Source organism: Chionomys nivalis, chromosome 9 (assembly GCF_950005125.1).
Source record: "Chionomys nivalis chromosome 9, mChiNiv1.1, whole genome shotgun sequence".
In the NCBI taxonomy this organism is placed as follows: domain Eukaryota; kingdom Metazoa; phylum Chordata; class Mammalia; order Rodentia; family Cricetidae; genus Chionomys; species Chionomys nivalis.
Genome location: NC_080094.1, coordinates 10,567,790 through 10,585,829, shown reverse-complemented (window position 1 = coordinate 10,585,829; position 18,040 = coordinate 10,567,790). Strand labels below are relative to the sequence as shown.

At 54.8% G+C, this 18,040-nt stretch overlaps 1 protein-coding gene across 2 annotated transcripts in view; it reads right to left on the bottom strand.

Moving 5' to 3' along the window:
- Ripor3 (RIPOR family member 3) overlaps positions 1-18,040 on the bottom strand; it is a 70,352-nt gene that overhangs the window by 17,950 nt on the left and 34,362 nt on the right. For both annotated transcript variants that reach the window (XM_057781191.1, XM_057781190.1), the window contains exons 2-3: positions 8,593-8,708; positions 1,483-1,629 (exon numbers count right to left, since the gene is read on the bottom strand). In XM_057781191.1, coding sequence (XP_057637174.1) covers positions 1,483-1,629; positions 8,593-8,699 — 254 coding nt within the window. In that variant the 5' untranslated portion in view covers positions 8,700-8,708. The remainder of the gene's footprint in view (positions 1-1,482; positions 1,630-8,592; positions 8,709-18,040) is intronic.

The window sequence follows — 18,040 nt, the reverse complement described above, 5'->3', positions numbered from 1 at the left end:
CCAAAAACTCCTCAAATCAGTCTAGCCATTACTAGGCATGTTGCAAAGACGCTTACACACGGATCCTGGTAGGCAGCAAGGAACTGGCCAGGGACGCCTGAACTGAGGAGGGCGTGGTGGATAGAAGGGGGCAGAGGTTGTGAGAAGACCGGTGGGGGAGGGAAATGAGACCATGGGCCCAGAGTCTGAAAGGAGGAGGACTCGGTGAGGAGCTGCAGGAGTGAGCCTGTAGCTGAGGGCGAGAGTGGAGTCAGAGAAGGGCAAGTTCCTTCGAGTGACAACCCAGGGCTGGGCTCACTCTTACAGTGGGCTCAGGTAGGGCTGCTGGCTGTCTGACCATACTGGTTGGGCTCTGTCCCTCCTCCCTGCTCCAGAAGAGGGGACCCTCCAACCCCAAACCCAGGGTGCTTTGGGAGTTTTCAGCATCCTAGTTGGGTAACAAGGAAACAGGGAGTCAAGCCAGTCCTTCCCCAAGGTTCCTTCCCTCCTCAAGGCCAAGGACACACACCTGTTTCAGCAGGGTCTACAGCCCAAGCAGAGCCTTCCAGAACCTTCTGAGCCTTAACGTCTCCTACTCTGCAAACATTATCTAAGACAAAGTGAGGGTTTTGCAAACTGCTCCTTTCAGGGCACGGTGTGTCCTCCATCCCCTTGGGCAGAGTAGAGAAAGGGAGTGTGCCTCTCTGGTCTGACATTTGGGGACTTAGGTGGAAAATGCCTCCTGAGGCCATTCTCTTAGGGGGCCAAGGTGTGACTCCAGCTGTGACTGTTCCTGCCCCATCCACAGCATGGAACCCTCTTCCCGCCCCCCCCCACCATGTTTATCTTATCAAGGTCAGTTTACTTTCAACATCAGGTGCCCTAACACAAGAGGGACCCCCAAATGGGCTTGCTCATTTTCCTTCAAACTTGACCTGTTCAGCTCTCTTAGCGGGGACACCAGCGCCTCCTTCAGGCCACACTCAGCAATCACAGGGTTAGCATCCAGCTGCATCTATCCATACTCAACTAGACAAGCCTCTCCTGTCATTGTCTCTGGAGTCAGCTATCTCCTCTCTACTTCCCACGCCTGCACCCCCACATCCTTCTCAACGTGACCTCAAACCGATCCTGTCTCCTTCCCACCCCCCACCAGGAATCCACCAGCAGCACGAAGCAGAGTTCTTGAAGCCCAGGCCCGGGAGCTTGAGCGCCTCCCTCACCACAGAACCTTCCATGGCTCCACAGCTCACATGACCCTGAAGCATTGTCCCTCTGATGTCACCCTGTGTCCCTAGGAGTCCAAAGTCGGAGACCTCTGGCCTTCCCATTATCCCCAAGGGCCTTACTTCTTCCCCTGTGCTGTGCCATGGCCGAAGCTGCCCAGAGCAGTTCCTTTAAAACCATGCGGACTCCTTCCTGCCTCACCCATTTTCCTCTGCAGCACCTACACCGCCCAACATACTTCTCCGTACTGCTGTCTGTCTGTCTCTCCCCACTCACCTGAGGCCTCTCTTCACAGCATCAAAGATCTTCTTCACCTGCTGCGGCCGGGGGTCCAGGCAGAGCGAGCCCTTATGCAGTGTTCCATAAGCCCTGGAGGACTTGGCTGGCAGCCGTGACCTCACAGAGTTCCTGTTGATGGACTTTCTGTGGGAGGGGACAGAGAGTCAGGACAGCTGGCTGGGCTCCACTTCCAAGCTGTGTGCTCTTCAGAAAGCTGAGGTTCTTGGAGCCTCAGTTTCCTCATCTGGAAAATGGGAGGGCTGGGTTTGAGGATGAAGAGGATAGTTACAAACCTTAGAACCAAAAACAAGCTTCTGCCAGGCGGTGGTGGTGCACGCCTTTAATCCCAGCACTTGGGAAGCAGAGGCAAGCAGAACTCTGAGTTTGAGGCCAGCCTGGTCTACAGAGTGAGTTTCAGGACAGTCAGGGTTACACAGAGAAACTGTCTCCAGAAAGACAGACAGAAAGACAAAAAGACAGACAGAAAGGACAAAAGAAAAGAAAAAAGAAAGGGGCTTCCAGGGCATATGTAGTGAGCTGTCGGACTCCATGATTGGCATGCTCCAAGCACACACAGCAACATTGAGAGGACCGAATCCTAGCCCCAGGGTTCCTACAGGGTACAAGTGCTGCTCAGCTCCAACCTTTTCTGTGTCCCCCACCAGGGACAGCCCCCGCCCCCAGATCTGCTCTGTCACCTGTGGATTTTAGAGAAAGCGACAGCGATAGAGAATTGTAACTATTGAACTGACATGTGTGACCGCCTGGGAAGGCTTGCCTAAATCAGGTTGATCAATGGGGCATGCTGTCTTGGTGACCTTAAGTGATGTGGGAAGAGCCAGCCTGAGAGTGGGCAGCACCATTCCCTAGGTTTGGGCCCTGGAATTTGTCAGAGTAGAGAAAGCTTGGCAGACAACACACAAGGTTCGTTTTTCTCGCTCTTGACTATAGAAACCATGTGACTGCCTCCGGATCCTGCCCTTGACTTCTTCCTGTGATGGGCTGTGACTGGGACTGTGAGCCCAGTAAGTCTTCTCTGCCCTAAGTTACTCGTTATCAGGACAATGCTATCACAGGCACAGCCAGGACAGCGGCCTAACGTGTCTGTGTGTGCTTCTCCTTCAGAGGCTGGAGGACCAGGCGTGCAGCCTTCAGTTCACTCTCAGTCCTCAGACTTTTCCTGGTGGTTTTTACTGCTGCAGCTTTGGGGCTTCAATTTTTTTGTTTTTAATTTTTTTTTTTAATTTTTCAAGACAGGGTTTCTAATGTAGCTTTGGAGCCTATCCTGGAACTTACTCTGTAGAACAGATTGGCCTCAAACTCAGAGATCTCCCTGCCTCTGCCTCCCAAGTGCTGGGATTAAGGGCGTGTGCCTCCACTGCCCAGTGGGCCTTCAGTCTTAGAAGAAACCTGATGCAACTGTGTCTGGAACCAACAGGAAGCTGGGTCCCAGAGGGAAGTCACTAGGCCATCTCGCCAGTTACCTTCATTCCAGGAGGCAAGAGTCTTCATGCTAGGGATAGGGAGTGGCCATCGACTGAGCAAAGTGAGGACAGGGAAGTGTGGTCCTGGGCAGTCTGGAGGGGAAGACCCCACCCCCGTTCAGACCCATCACTCATGGCTGTGGGCATCTGAGCAGAGGGGTAGCAGCTTATTTAAGTTTCTGCCTTCTATAATCAAAGCAGCTCCCCCAGGTACTAGCACGCGCCCAAACCTCTGTCTTGTCACCTGTGAAACATGGAAGCTGAGACCCCAGTTCTGTGACTGTCACATGAAGCCAACCATAAGTAGCAGCCTTTTATGTGTGAATTAACAGGAACAACTACATCCCAGCCCCGGCTCTCTTGCAGCCTGGATGACGGATGCTCAGCTAACGGTGGGCCACACTGAAGCAGGGTAGGCTGCCAGCCCCGGAGGATAGAGACACGTGAATGGAAGGGCCAAGTCCCACATCCTGTTCCAAGAACTGGAAGACCCATCAGGTGTGGGGCATGGTGCACAGGGTACAAAGGTGTGTTGGTTACTCACTACAGACTGCAAACCCCTCCTCAGCACAGGTGACTTAGGGGGCCTGAGACTGCATTTCTGCCCCATTCCCAAGTCCCTCTATGCTGCTGGTCCCCAAGCCACACAGGATGTGCGTACACACCTGTGACCCTAATGATTAGGAGCCCAGGAGTTCAAAGCCAACCTGAGCAGTGTATTAAGACCCTGCCTTATGAAAGGCACAGCCAGGCCTGGGGTATAGGGAATTCCACCTGGGGAGGTAGAAGCAGGGGCTAGAGAATCCAAGGGAGTCATTAGCAACATAGAGTTCAAGGCCAGCCCCAACCACATGAGAGCCCATCTGCATAACTGTAAGATAAATAGATAGGTCCCCTCTGCCTCTGGGGCTCACTACCTCTGGGCTTTTGGGGTAACCCACACACTGAAGACATGGCTTTTCTGGGGTCTTTCTAACGTCCCTGAACCTTTTTTCATGATTCTTTCCTTTTTAGATAGGATGTCACTCTGTCCTCCTGCCTCAGCATCGCAAGCACGCTTTTAAAACCCAGGCGCTCAGGGCTTGTCCATCCAGATAGGAGCTCACTGAGCAGTCCCTGGTGGCCTGGGTCCCCCCTGAGAGTCACAATCTATAGCGGGAGGCAGAGGATTGTGGGCAAGCAAGTCAGGCAAGGGGCGGGGCACAGGGACATGGCTCTGCTCTTTCCTCAGCCCTGGGAAAAGTCACTGGGCTAGTTCTGGCTGGGTGAGATGCTAAACATTCCACAGGTGGGAGACACAACACAGACATGCAACTTACTCAAACCAGGTCTGCTTGTCACCCTGCTTTGGGACCAACCCATGCCTGGAGTCCCTGAAGCTGACAAGCCCAGCACATACCAGCCCACGAGGGCCTTGTGCCCGTACTCAGCCCCTGTATTCAAAGTGCAGTTGCAAGACTCTGAGCTTTTAGCCCACTCAGCCGGTTTCCTCACCTGTAGAGGGGAGATAATGATGCCTGCCCCTCTCCTTGTCATGACAGTGACATGACAGACATTTGCTATTTCTGAGCCCCTGCTATACAGTGACCACCATTCCAGGGGACAGGACGGGACGGGACAGAGCCTTGACAAAGACAAACCCCCGCCCTGAGAGATATAGGCCAGCTGGTGCGGTCAGTATCTGGCTCTCCCACAACCAAACTGTGTGGCCCTGGTCACTGATGGAGTCTCTCTGGGTTGGAGTTGTCTCTCAGTGAAGTGGGGTCCAGGGCTGGGATTGCCAGGAGGGTTCTGGGGACAGATAAATGAAAAAACTCTAAGCTGTGTCTGGTAAACAGCAGACACCACATGTTTGCCGAAGAGATAAGACTGGAACAAGCCTATCGGACAGGACCTAACGCTGAGAAGAAGAGAAAAAGCGAAGTGGGCAGGGAGGGAACACGCCCCCCCCCCCAGCAGTGCCCGGGAGAGGGTGTGCCACCACTGCTTGTCTCTGGGACTGACATTCACAGACTGTAGTAGATGGCTCTCCAAAGCCCTTCCACTCCCCCTTCCCCTCTCTCTCCCCATCCCCCACGGCCACATCACCCACCTCTTGGACCGGGTCCTCCACAAAGTTGCCATCTCAGGCCACACTGCAGATAGGGGTACAGTGGGTTTCTGACAGATGTGAGTCCAGGCAGCCAGAGGGACAGTGAGGCAGGAGGTGGCTCTGGGTGGCTCTGCAGCTCACTTCAGGGGTCCACAGGCCCACCCCTTCCCTCTCCCTCGGGCTCTTGAGGTTCCAAGCCCAGCGCTGTCTCTGAGCCTCTGAGGACAGTGGCTCCGAGGGCTGGCACAGCGCAGCCTGGCTGGTGAAATGAGGCTGCATGCTGCATGGCTGGCTGGTGTCTCAGGGCTGGGAGCAGCCTCTGGGGGTGGATGTGTGTCACCAGCTTCAGGAGGACTCAGTAAATATTAAACAACCCCAGGCCTGCCGGACAGGCTTCCAGGCACGTGCAGCCTGGCGCCCGGTGATCACAAGCAATCAAACAGCACTGACCGTCATGACTGTCCCCAGCCTCGAGGTAGGGAAGTCCCTGGACTGACCGCATAGACTCCTGACTGCATGCCCATCAACCAGGCTGGCCATGGTCCTGTGCCCCGTGACCCATGGGAGGACAATGACAGCTTTACCACGCTGAGGCTCAACTCCGCGTGCTTCAGACGCGCTATTCCATGGGTCTTTGGGTCAGTCACCAGCAGTGCTTTAAAACCGAGTTTGATGACCCGCCCCAACTCTTGGTTTCAGAGACACCTGCCCCACACTCCTGGGGAGGACAGCCCTGGATGCCAAGCTGCTGCTGTGCCTGTTGGTGGAAACTACTGTGGGCAGCTGGCACGGCTCTCCCACCCACAGAGCTTGAAAAAGGGAAATGCCTGTGCGATAGCAACCATTCACGCCTTCGTACTAAGTGATCAGATAACTTCCCCAAGTGAATTCTGCATCTGTGGGATAGAAAGGCCCGGTTGGTCAAAGAGTTGGGGTGGGCAAGGTGCAACAGAGGTGTGTCCTGTCCCGAGTGGAGACCTGCTGGGCTGTCAAGGTCATTCTGCCTTACCCACCCTGGCGTGGCCCCTCACCTCTGGGAATAAGGAGCAGAGATGAGACCTGCACCCCAATCCAGATCAAACCGGTGTCAGACACCGGGGAGATGGACAGAGAAAGGAAATTAAAACAACCATGCAGGGGCTAGAGAGGCCACTCAGCAGTTAAACAGCACTGACTCTGCTTACAGAAAACCTGGCTTGGATTCCCAGGACCCACACGGCAGCTCCTAAGTGTCTGTAACTCTAGTTCCAGAGGGTCCAATGTCCTCATCCGGCCTCTGTGGGCACAGCATGCATGTGGTACATACAAAATAATAAAACCTAAAACAAATAAAAAACCCACTATGCCTTTTCACTATCACCACGGGCAACCTTCCCCATCTTAGACAGGGGACTTCCCAGGCTGAGGTTGAACGGGAGCCACTCAGGACCTCAGGAGCAGCTAAAGCCCAAGCAGCCCTGGGAACTCAGGCCCTCTCAGCATCAGGGCTCACTTCTCTAGGCCACACACAGACATCACAGTTATCATAAGAGAATTGAATCACCTCCATCTTCCATGAATCCAGGGACAACAGAGTTGGGGACTTCCTTGGGACTTTTTGGACAGAAGTCCTGATGGGGCTTGAGGGGGCACTTTCCACGGATATGGGTGTGTTCTGAGGCCTGAAAGCCAGCAGCAGGATGGAAATGTGGCATGTGATTGTCACCAGGTGGCCATGAAGAACACTTGGTCAATGCCTAGTGATGGCCAGCAGCCCCTCCTCTCCTCCTGAACCACACAGAGACCTCTGTGCCTCAGTGGGCCATTGGAGATGGTCCCAGGCTGTGCGTTCCTAGGCCAGCTCTACATAGAGACCCCAGGGTCCGGTTCCAGGAGGCCCAGGCAGAAGCAGCATGGGAGAACCAATCTGAGAAACAGCAATTGGCTCCTCTGGTTTGCACGCACCCCTCCCAGCAGCATTTATTCAGCGCCTGCTGTGTGCCTTCCTCACGGAGTCACCCACTGTCCTCGCCAAGGCTCACAGTCAGGACCAATCACCATGGGTCTCTGCCAAACTTTCCCATCCAGAACTTCTGTCCAAGCCTTCACTGGTCCCGGACACTGAAGATGTGTCCCCTAGTGTTCCCTCCCTCTCTGACCACAGCCCATGTGCCTCGCGGCCTGCTCCTCGCTGCCTCAGGATCCTCGCACTTGCTGTCTTCATGTCCCATCACCGCCATCGGCTCCTGCTGAACGAAGCCTCTGCCGCTCAGGCCCTTGGGTGACACCACCTCCCTCTGCACCCTGTCCTAGGCCCAGCATAGCACCAGCCATGGCTGAGTTGATTTGTTTTTTTTCCTTTTGCTCCACTGATGGAAGATCAAGCGGGGCAAGGCCTGGGTCCCTCCCCACTGTTGCCAGCTGAGGAAGGAGGGCCCCCCTGAGACAGGCATGGACTCCTCTAGGGAGAGCTCAGATGGGACAGGCCAGGGCAGAGGGGAGCCTGCAGGCAGCCTCACAGGGCGGCTGTTGGGTGGATGTGAGTGAGGCACCTGGCTGGGCCGGGCCTGGAGTCTTCCCCAGGACATGTCAAGACAGCAGGGATAGGCCAGGGCGGAATATTCCGCCGGGACACACAGCATGTTCTAGGGTCTGGGAGAGAGAGAGAGATCAGAGTGACTGAAGCTCGGGCTAAGTTAACTCAGGGCCCTGGCCACGAGGCCAGAATGACCTTGAGGTCTGAGGGCAGCTGAGGTCTTTAAGCACAAGCACGGGTGTGTGGCATTGTGGAAAATGGTTGCTGATCAACTGCCCAGCCATCCAGGCTCTGTGCCCACTCTGGTGGGGACCTGCCCACCCATTGGCTCAGGTGCCTTTGCGAGGTAGTTCCCTGGGGGCTTGTTCCATGTCCAGCTAAGACCACGGAAGCTGGACTGGTGGGCCTGAGCTCTTGGGGCTCTGGCTCCAGAGGCAGAAGGGACTCATGGGGACGGGATGGAGCCCAGGGTGGAGTGGCAGCCATGGATTAGTCCTCAAGGCCCAACCCACAAGGCTGAGCCAGCTGCTGCCATCAGAAAGCCCCACCCCAGGCCCCGTGTAGCCGCTGGAGCCAGTGGCCTGCCCAGCGTTAACTCCCCTTCACAACAATCGTACAGGAAGCCACACCCCTTCTGTGTTCAAAAGTGAGAAAACCTGGGCTCAGAGAGGTAAAGTCACTTGCTTCAGGTCACGGAGCCAGGACAGGCAGCCCCATTGTCCAGACTTCTAAACAGGAAGAGCATTCCTATACACTCCACCCCTAGGAGGCTATGGCCAACTGGGAAGACATTTTGCTGTGTGACCCTGGAGTCATGGCGCTACCTCTCTGAGCCAGGTTTCTCATTTGGTGATAAGCTCAGCAGGGTGACTATGGACGCGAGATGATGTGGACCAAGCTGGCAGGAAATGACAAGTTTGTCCAGGAACGGGTGTACCCCACATAGCTGGCCGTCCCAGGCCGCTGGCTGAGCTCCGTGCCCCAACCCTTGAGCCCTCCATCCCCACGGCACTTACGAGACCCTCCGGCTTTGTGCACTGAAGCCTGCAAAGGAGGCGCTGCGGCCCACGGTCCCCACGGCCCCGGCATCCCCAGGAGACAGGAAGCGCAACCTCACAGACATGGCTGCCACCTGCGAGGAGAGGATGGGAGAATCAGCATGCCTGGGCAGTCTTCAGCAGCATCTGGCCCACGACTGCGGCTACGTGGGGGGGTGTGGGGCAGCCGGGGCAAGTGGCAGTTGTGGGGTCTAAAGCCAGGCCTCTGTCTGCCTTCATGCCCAGCCCACTGGCTGTCTGCTCCCCTCTCCCTGCTGAGCCCGCTGCGGATCCAGAGCCCAGCGCCTGCAGATGCCAGCTCTGTACTGGGCACACTGAGTGCACAAAACAAGACAGTAGCGTGTGGACAAAGGCCCTGTGACACCAGAGCTGTGACCCGGAAATAGAGCAGGGCTGTGGCCCCTGGTAGAACTGGGGGGTACAGAACACAGATCCCCAGGGAGCCAGGTCCCTCTAGGGAGGACTTTGGCCTCCCAGCTGGGCAGAGGTACCTAGGAGCCGTGGGTGGATCAGAAGCAACGGTGGCAGATGTCAAGGACTGCTTCGAACCTGGGCCCACTGCCTGTCTCGGATCCAGGCTGTAATGAGGCCAGCCCACAGAGGCCGGCATAGCTTCTCTTTTTTCCAAACCATCTCCAGGATGGAAAAATGGCCCCACATCCCTGGGGAGTACAGCACGGTGAGCTGGCATCTTCTAGCACAGGCAATCTGAAACTTCTTCATATCTAACCTAAATCTCGGCTGCTGCCATTTCATACTTTGCTCCTTAGCCAGGGTGGTACCAGTCTGAGGACTGCAGGAGTGCTCGTGCCCACACACAACCTAGGAATATCTCCACCCAGCAATACATGCTGCCCTGTATTGGAACCCTGTCCCCGGCTTCTCTTTCACTTCCACTCCTAGGCATGCTGCAACCTCTGTCCACAGCTGCCCAGTGCTGGTCTTGCATTTTTTCTTTAGAGTCTGTCTCTGTCAGGGGCTCAGAGGCCCGTGCATAACCTCTGTACACCTGTGCGGCACCTCTGCTTGCCCACCTGTGCAATCCTGCAAACCTTCCCTGCCTGCCTCCTACCCCGCGGCATTGCCCCACAGCACAGTACACAGGAAGGCATCTGAAACACAAAGCCAGCCTCGGCTCCAGTCAAGGCCTGGCCAGGGCCTTGGTGGTTACAACTTTAAAATGGGCTCAGAGGTTCTCAGAGGAACCAAGAGCTAGATGTGCTGGGAGTTCCCCTTGCACAAGGGTGTGTACCTGTATATGTGCATGCGTGTGTGCATGTCCGTGTGTGTGTGTGTGTGACTCACTGTGCACTGACTAGGGACCAGAGCCCCGAATGGATCAAAGGAGCAACTTCTTGCCCTGGTAAAGGGGTCTTGCGGTGTCTTCCGAGTCCCTGCTGGCTGTCCAGGGGCAATTGTGTTTCCTGCACACAGATGGGGAAGGTGAGGCAGTGTGAGGAGGGGTGAAGCCCTGTGATAAATACAGCCAATAAGTTCCCCTACTCAATCCACACTACCTCCTAAGGAGCAGGAGCTACTGATGGCTCAGTTACACAGATGGGGAAACTGAGGGTCAGAGAGGCAGTGGAGACCTTCTGTGGACCCTAGTGGGGAACCGCAAAGCCAGCTTGGAGCCCAGGAGTGTATGTGTCTCACCTGGCTTCCAGGTATCATCACTGGAGACAGAGCCCCTTCCCCAAGGAGAACCGCCTTACCCCTGCCATTGGCTTATACCAGCTCAGACAGGCATTGGAGCCACTGCATCTCCTTCCTGGCTTCAGTCAGCCACGGTGGGAATTATGAACACTCCAGCTTGGGCTGTCCCTCCTTCTACTGGGTCTCACCAACCCACCAAGGCTCCTGCCTTCGGTCTAGTCTAGGGTGGCCGTCACATTCTCCCACTGCCAGGCCAGGGAAAGAGGGAGCCAGGAGAGGGGCCACCCTGGGTTCCCAAAGTCTTCATTAAGTTTCTGTCCAGACGCTGAACAATCCTAGTGTCTGACAGTGACAGCCACTGTTCCCTGAGGGCTCGGGACAGGAGGCTGGGGCCTCCACAGGCCAACGACAGCCACTGTCCCCTGAGGGCTTGGGGCAGGAGGCTGGGATTCCCCACAGATCAGTGACAGCCACTGTCCCCTGAGGGCTAGGGACAGGAGGCTGGGGCCCCCAAAGGCCAGCAACAGTCACTGTCCCAAGGGCTAAGGACAGGAGACTGGGGCTCGCCACAGGCCAGCGACACCCACTGTCCCCCTGAGAGGGCTCCCCACAAGCCAGCGCCGTGAGGGAGTCAGCAACTCAGAGACCTGTGTCTTACTCTGCAGTTGTCCCCAAGGACTGGCTTCCTGGACAGTTCCACCCGCTGGCCCTGGCCACCTTTCCGGGCTAACCTTCTTGGGTATCTCCTGTATGGGATCTCCAGGTCTGGGCTGGGGTCAGAACCCTTTGTCCCCAGAATCCTTGGATCTCGCAGTCACCACAGATGGACCGTGGGGCTTGCCCTCCCCCTTGGCAAGGCTCCCTCAAGTGGCGGTATGGGCTCAGGGGTATCCAAAAGATTCCAGTTCATGAGAACTGAGACCCACAAGAGAGGCTGAACCTACCCCCTATTACCCCAGCAGCCCCATAGAACAATGACCACCAGGCAAGATAGGCAAAGGGCAGATGGAGGGTTAGGTGGGACATCTGTCTTTTCAGGCCGCATACATCTGTCCGCTTTGCTCAGCTCAGCCACTTCAGAACTAAAGGAACTTGAGCGATATGGAAATGAAAGGGTATGGTTCAGGACTGCATTATGGGTTTCAGGTAGCCCAGGCTGGCCTCAGACTTGCTATGGAGTTAAGGCTGATTGTCCCGCATCTACCTCCTGAGATGACAGGCATCACACACGCACCCAATCGATGTGGTGCCAGAACCCAAGGCCTCAGAGATGCCGGGCAAGCACTACCCACTGAGCCACATCCCCAGTCACCAATGACGCCATCCATTACAGAACAGGTGCCTACTGGATTACTATCCCAGGCCCTGCTGCAGACGTGGCCCTGCGACTCTCACACCCCACATTCCTCACAGCCCACAGCCTGCTCCCTGCCCGAGACTGGACCACCTTGGTCCCTATTCCCAACACAAGTTCTCTTACTAGCCCTCTTAGATAAAGAAGCTGAGGCTGGGGCCGGAGAGATGGCTCAACCGCTAAGAACACTTGCTGCTCTTGCAGAGGGCCTGGGTTCAGTTCCCAACGCCCACACGGCAGCTCCCAGTCACCTGTCACCAGTTTCGGGGCACCCGACACCCTCTTCTCGCGGACTCCGAGGGCTCCTGCAAGCACACGATGCACACACATGCGCTCAGGCACACATACACACATAAAATAAATCTTAGAAAAGAAACCGGAGTTGTCGTCCTAGCGCCTGGGAAGCTGAGGCAGAAGGATAGCTGTGGCTTCCAGGCAAGCCAAAACTACAGACTGATACACTGTCTCAAAACAAGAGAAACAAAACAGGCTGGGGGAGAGGACGGCTCCTCCAAGGTTGGTGACAGGAAACCCCAGAGCTGAGACTCCAGCCAGCACGCTGCGCTCACCTCCCCAGGTACACTGAAGAGGCCCCCCACCCATGAACCAGCAGCTGAGGGGAGGATAGAGTCTTGACTGAGCAGGGCTGGAAGGGACCCTGGCCACATAGCAACTGAGCTGTGCAGCCAGCAGCGCCCCCTCCTGGCCAACCAGGTAAGGGTCGTTTCCCAATCCTGGATTGAGTTTGGGCTCCCTGGACTAAGATAGGCCAGCTCAAGATTTCATGAGCAGATGCTGACAAACCCCAGGGAACATTCTAGCATCCCTGATGCATGCACACAGGGACAACAAAAGTGAAAAGCAAGACAGGCAACTGGGGCCCTTGGAGACCCCTTGGCCCCTCCAACTTCCTCTGCCGCATTAACCCTAAAGCTGCTAGCTGGGAACAGGGAAGCCCTGGTTATGCAGAGGGACCCTTGGGTGGCTCTGAGTCACCCTGGGCAGCCAACTGTCTGCAGGAGGCTAGGTGAGCAGTCAGGACCGACCGAACCCCTGGACAGAGGAGCAGGCACAACAGCTGCAGTTTCCAAACCTTTGGTGGCAGACAGGGCAACCTCTTCTCAGTCCTGCCCTTTGGTTGGTGCCCGGTACCGCTGGGACCCTGCAGACCAGTTGAAGGTGGCTTCACATGGACCTGCTTCCCCGACTCTGTGGGACCCTGGGGACAGTACCGGGCCTCTGCCCTCAGGTGCAGCCACAGGAAGCACAAGTTCTCTGTCCACAGTCACCCTGTGTCGCCGCCCACCAGAAACCTGCAATTTCACCTCATTGCGAGGCAAAGTGGCTAAATTTAGCATGGCAGGCTTGTGGGGCTAGGCTGCTTTTATGCCTGAGTCCCTCATTTATGGCTCTTTTTCTCTCCTAAATGATGGCCAGGGCTCGAATTGCCTTTGGCAGTTTCTGAAATAGCTCCCTTGGTACGGCCTGAGAGGAACTGGTAAATCAGACCCGGATGGGAATAAGCCTAAACAAGAGGGGCGGATGACCCAGCAGAAGGCCTTGGAACCAGACTGTCTGACCCAGAGGGGCCCCCAAGGGAGCCAACCTCTCATTTTACCACATGCTCACGTGACTTGCCTGGAAGAGAAAAAAAAACTGATCGCCTCCCCAGCTGAGTGGACCCACTGCTCCATCAAAGCCCTCCGCTGGGGCTGCTCTGGGGCTTTTGCACTGGCTGCCCTTCTGCCAGCTTCCTTCTTTTGCAGAGTCTTCCCTTGAAGCCTCCTCTAAGCCTTCAGGGCTCACAGCTGAGGCCACTTCTTTCCAGAGACATCCTTGAGCAAGCCCTGACTGGAGAAGCCTTATCCCTCATTCTGCCTCATACTGGCTCGCATATCTGTAGGTCAGGGCTCATTACATCCTTCACAAGAATCTCTGTTCCCAGGCTGGACCATTTCTGTTCCATGCACGCCTCTGGGCGTGACCTAGTAGTGACTTAGTGAATGATGGGATATTTCTGAGGTTTCTCCTTCCATCTGCTTGCTCGGCGACGGTCTTAAGGTTCCTATTGCCGTGGAGACACCACGACCACGGCAACCCTTATGAAGGATAACATTTAATTGAGGCTGGCTCACAGTTTCAGAGGTGTTAGTCCATTGTCACATGGCAGGACATGGTGGCGTGCAGGCAGACATGGTACTGGAGAGGAGGAGCCGAGAGTCCTACATTTCTATCCACAGGCAGCAGGAAGTGAACTGTGTCACACTGGCAGTCTTGAGCTTATGAGACCTCAAAGCCTGCCCCTGCGGTGACACACTTCCTTCACCGAGGCCACACCTCCTAATAGTGCCACTCAATATGGGCCACACATTCAAACCCATGAGTCTATGGATACTATAGCTATTCAAACTCCACAGTCAGGTGTACTGAGTACCTACTGTATGCAGGCGCTGGGCATACAGTTGTCGCTAGGCCACTAACTAGGCTTGTCAGTTCTACTAGACTGACTGGCCAGTGAGCCCCACAAATATGTCTGTCTCTGCCTTGTCAGAACTAGGGTTACAGTCGCATGCTGCCATGCCTAACTTCTGGGGGTCTGGCTTCATTGGTGGTTAAGTTTTGGGGGTGGCAGTGGTTTGATTTTGCTATTTTTTGATCTAAGGTCTTGCTATGCAGCTCCTACTGGCCTCTAACTTTCTGCCCTCCTGCTGCTGGCTCCTGGATGCGGAGGTGGCAAGCATGTGCCACCACACCCGGCTGCTGAATTATTTTAAGGAAACCTGTTTAGAGCAGACTGTGTGTTTGTGACTAACAGGTGTTAAACACAGGTCTCAGCTAGAGCAGAACTCCTGTCCCAGCCAGGCCCCTGGCAGCCATGGGAGGAAGACCCAGGGGTTCCTCTGCCCAGCAGAGCCCTGACACCTTCCTGCCCTGCTCAGCCTGCGCCCAGCCCTTGACTCTCAAAACCTGCAGACTCACTAAGGGTCTGTACTATGGGTGGACAGGTGGATCCCCCAAATGGCTCACACAACACCTTGCCCACTTTACAGAGTGTGAGCATAGCCATTCCCAGCTGAACATAGGAGAGAGGGAACGGCAAGTCTGCACTTGGCCCTCAAGAGGAAAAGCAGGTGATCCTTAGAATATGGTCTAGAGGGATGGCTGACACCAGAAGGAAGAGTTTGAGTTCAAGATGTTGAGTGGAGTGGCGTGGTAGCTCTGTAACAGCATGCTTGACTTGCATACATGAAGGTCTGGTCCTTACTGCCATAGTGAAGAGACATTGTGGAAAACTTCTAAGGTCAACCTCTGGCCTCCTATACACACACACGCATGTGCATACACACACAGGTGAAAACATATCCATGTGAACATGCCCATGCCTGAAAATTCACGTGTGACCAAGCTCTCCTTTGTTCCCGCCTGTGTTTTAGGGTGGACAAACTTCTCCCCTCAGAGGGAGAGTGCCCTGACAAAACCTACATCTCCTCGCAACTTTGCAGCCAGCAGTGTCTCAACCCCTGTCCCCTGCAAGAGACCATGACCAAAGACCCCCTTTTCTCAGACACCAGAGTCCACCTCCTCCAGCCCACTCTACCCAGGCAATCGGCCACCCCTTCACCCTGGGCTATCCAGTAGCCGATGGGACTCCAAATATTGCCGTAGCTGGGGACGTAGCTCAGCGGCAGAGCGCTTGAGAAGCGTAACGAAAGGCCCTGGGTTCCAGTCCCAGTACCACAAAAATAAGCACAATAAAGTAACATAAAAGAGAAAGCAAAATAGCAGAAAATATAGATAAAACCAGCCACCAGCTTGCTACACCCAATCTGGGCAAGAGGCTTCCGTGCAGTCTGGTCAGGAAATCAGCTCCCCAAGTGACGGTCCTCAGCCTGTGATACACACCCCTGTCACACCCCCTCGGTGACCAGTTTCCAGCAGGGCCTTATCGGCCAAGGTGGCAATTCCAGGAGGCGCCTCTAGGGCGTGCATTGGAGCAGCAGAGGGAGGCCAGCTCTCCACTCCTCACTCCTTAAACTTATTTTTATTTTAGATGTATAGGGTTTTGCATATACTTTTTTCTGTGTACTGTGCATGTCTGGTGTCCACAGAAGTCAGAAGAAGACAACAGATTCCTTGGAACTGAAGTTACTGAGCCACTGGGTTGGTGCTGGAAATCGAACCCAGATCCTCTGATAGAGCCAGTGCTCTTAACTGCCAGGCCGGCTCTCCAGCCCACCCCCCACCCATACTATCTTATTTGTTTTTTGTTTTTGTTTTTTTTTTTTTTAGTTTTTGGTTTTCCGAGACAGGGTTTCTCTGTGTAGCCCTGGCTGTTCCGGAACGAACTCACTCTAGACCAGGTGGTGCTCAAACTCACAGAGATTCACCTGCCTCTGCTTCCCAAGTGTGGGGATTAAAGACATGTGCAACCACCACCTAGCTTGTTTTGTCTATTTTGAGACATGGTCACTGTATGTAGTCCCGGCTGTCTTGGAGCTTGCTATGTAGACCAGGCTGGCCTCCAACTCAGAGATCCGCCTGCCCCTGCCTCGCAAGTGCTGGGATTGAAGGTGTGCAGCACCACACCGGGATCCATCCCTATGCCTTAAGTGTTGGGCCACAAACAGGAGCATCAGAATGATAAAAAAAAAAAAAAAAAGAAAGAAACCAAGATAGGACTGGTGTGTGGCTCAGCGTACTGGCTAGAATCTGCAAGATCCTGGGTTCCATCCCCAGTATCAAAAGGAAAAACAGAGGAAACCCTTGAATGTGGCCAGTCTAGAAGGCTCAGGGGGTAAAGGTGCTTGCTGCCCATGCCTGGCAACCGGAACTTCATCCTGGATGGACTCACGTGAAGGAAGGAGAGAACTGACTCCACAAAGTTGCCCTCTGACCACACACACACCGTGCATGTGTGCCATCCCTGCGGTGATAACAATTGGGAAAAATTAAACCGTAGACTCGGGGTTATCTCAGTACAGTGACATGTAGCTATATACAAAATAAGACACTGCTTCTTCAAACATTCCCAAGGAACACTTTTGACACTAAGAATGTGATAATTTACATCTGTTTTTCTTTTTAAAAAAATACAGTTTTTCTAGTCTTTTCCTGTGCAAAGAAATAATCACTGTCTCCCTCCCCTGGTTTTGTCAAGGCATGAGGCGGGACAACATGGTTATATACACAAAAATGTTCATGGCAGGGGGATTAATTGGTTTGATATATTAATATTTAAAGTATATTGATTAGGTATTTTTTTCCTTTGTTTTTTTTCCAGGAGGGTTGTTTGCTTGGTTGTTATTTTGAAATAGGGTATATCTGTGTAACAGTCCTGGCTGTCCTGGAACTGGCTTTGTAGACCAGGCTGGTCTACAAACTCACAGAGATCTGCCTGCCTCTGCCTCCTGAGTTCTGGGATTAAAGGCATGTGCCACCACCACCTGGCTCCTTTTTTCCTTTTTGAGACGGGGGTCTTTCTACATAGCCCTACCTATCCTGGAACTCACTACACAGACCCACCTGGAACTGAACTCAGAGATCCAGCTGCCTCTGCCTTCCAAGTGCTGGGATTAAAGGCGTGCGTCACCATACCCAGCCTTTGATTAGGTATTTCTTATGATGAGAATTTTTGCAAGCCAGATGTGGTGATTCACACCTGCCTATGATCCCTGCATTTGTGAGGCAGAGACAGGCAGGAACTTCTAGGCCATCCTCAGCCACATCTCAGAAAATTTGAGAGCAGCCTGGGTTACATGCAACCTCATCTCAAAGACTAAGAATAAGGGGAGGAAGGGGGGGAGGAAGGGGGGGAGGAAGGGGGGGAGGAAGGGGGGGAGGAAGGGGGGGAGGAAGGGGGGGAGGAAGGGGGGGAGGAAGGGGGGAGGAAGGGGGGAGGAAGGGGGGAGGAAGGGGGGAGGAAGGGGGAGGAAGGGGGGAGGAAGGGGGAGGAAGGGGGGGAGGAAGGGGGGGAGGAAGGGGGGAGGAAGGGGGGAGGAAGGGGGGAGGAAGGGGGGGAGGAAGGGGGGGAGGAAGGGGGGGAGGAAAGCGGGAGGAAAGCGGGAGGAAAGGGGGAGGAAAGCGGGAGGAAAGCGGGAGGAAAGGGGGAGGAAAGGGGGAGGAAAGGGGAGGAGGCAGCCAAGTTCTTCAATGACTCACAGAGGAACAGGACAAGACAGTCAAGAGCTCAATGCCTACCACCCTATGTCCCTTTCTGCTTCTCAAAAGTCACAAGGCCTTGGGAGAAGGCTCATTGCATGCGGTGCACTCTGTACCAGTGTGGGGAATCTGAGCCCGGGTCCCCAGAACCGACATCCATCTGGCTACAGGAGCATCTGTACTTCCAGGGCTCCTACAGTGAGATGGACTGCATAGACAGACAAATCCCTGGAAGTT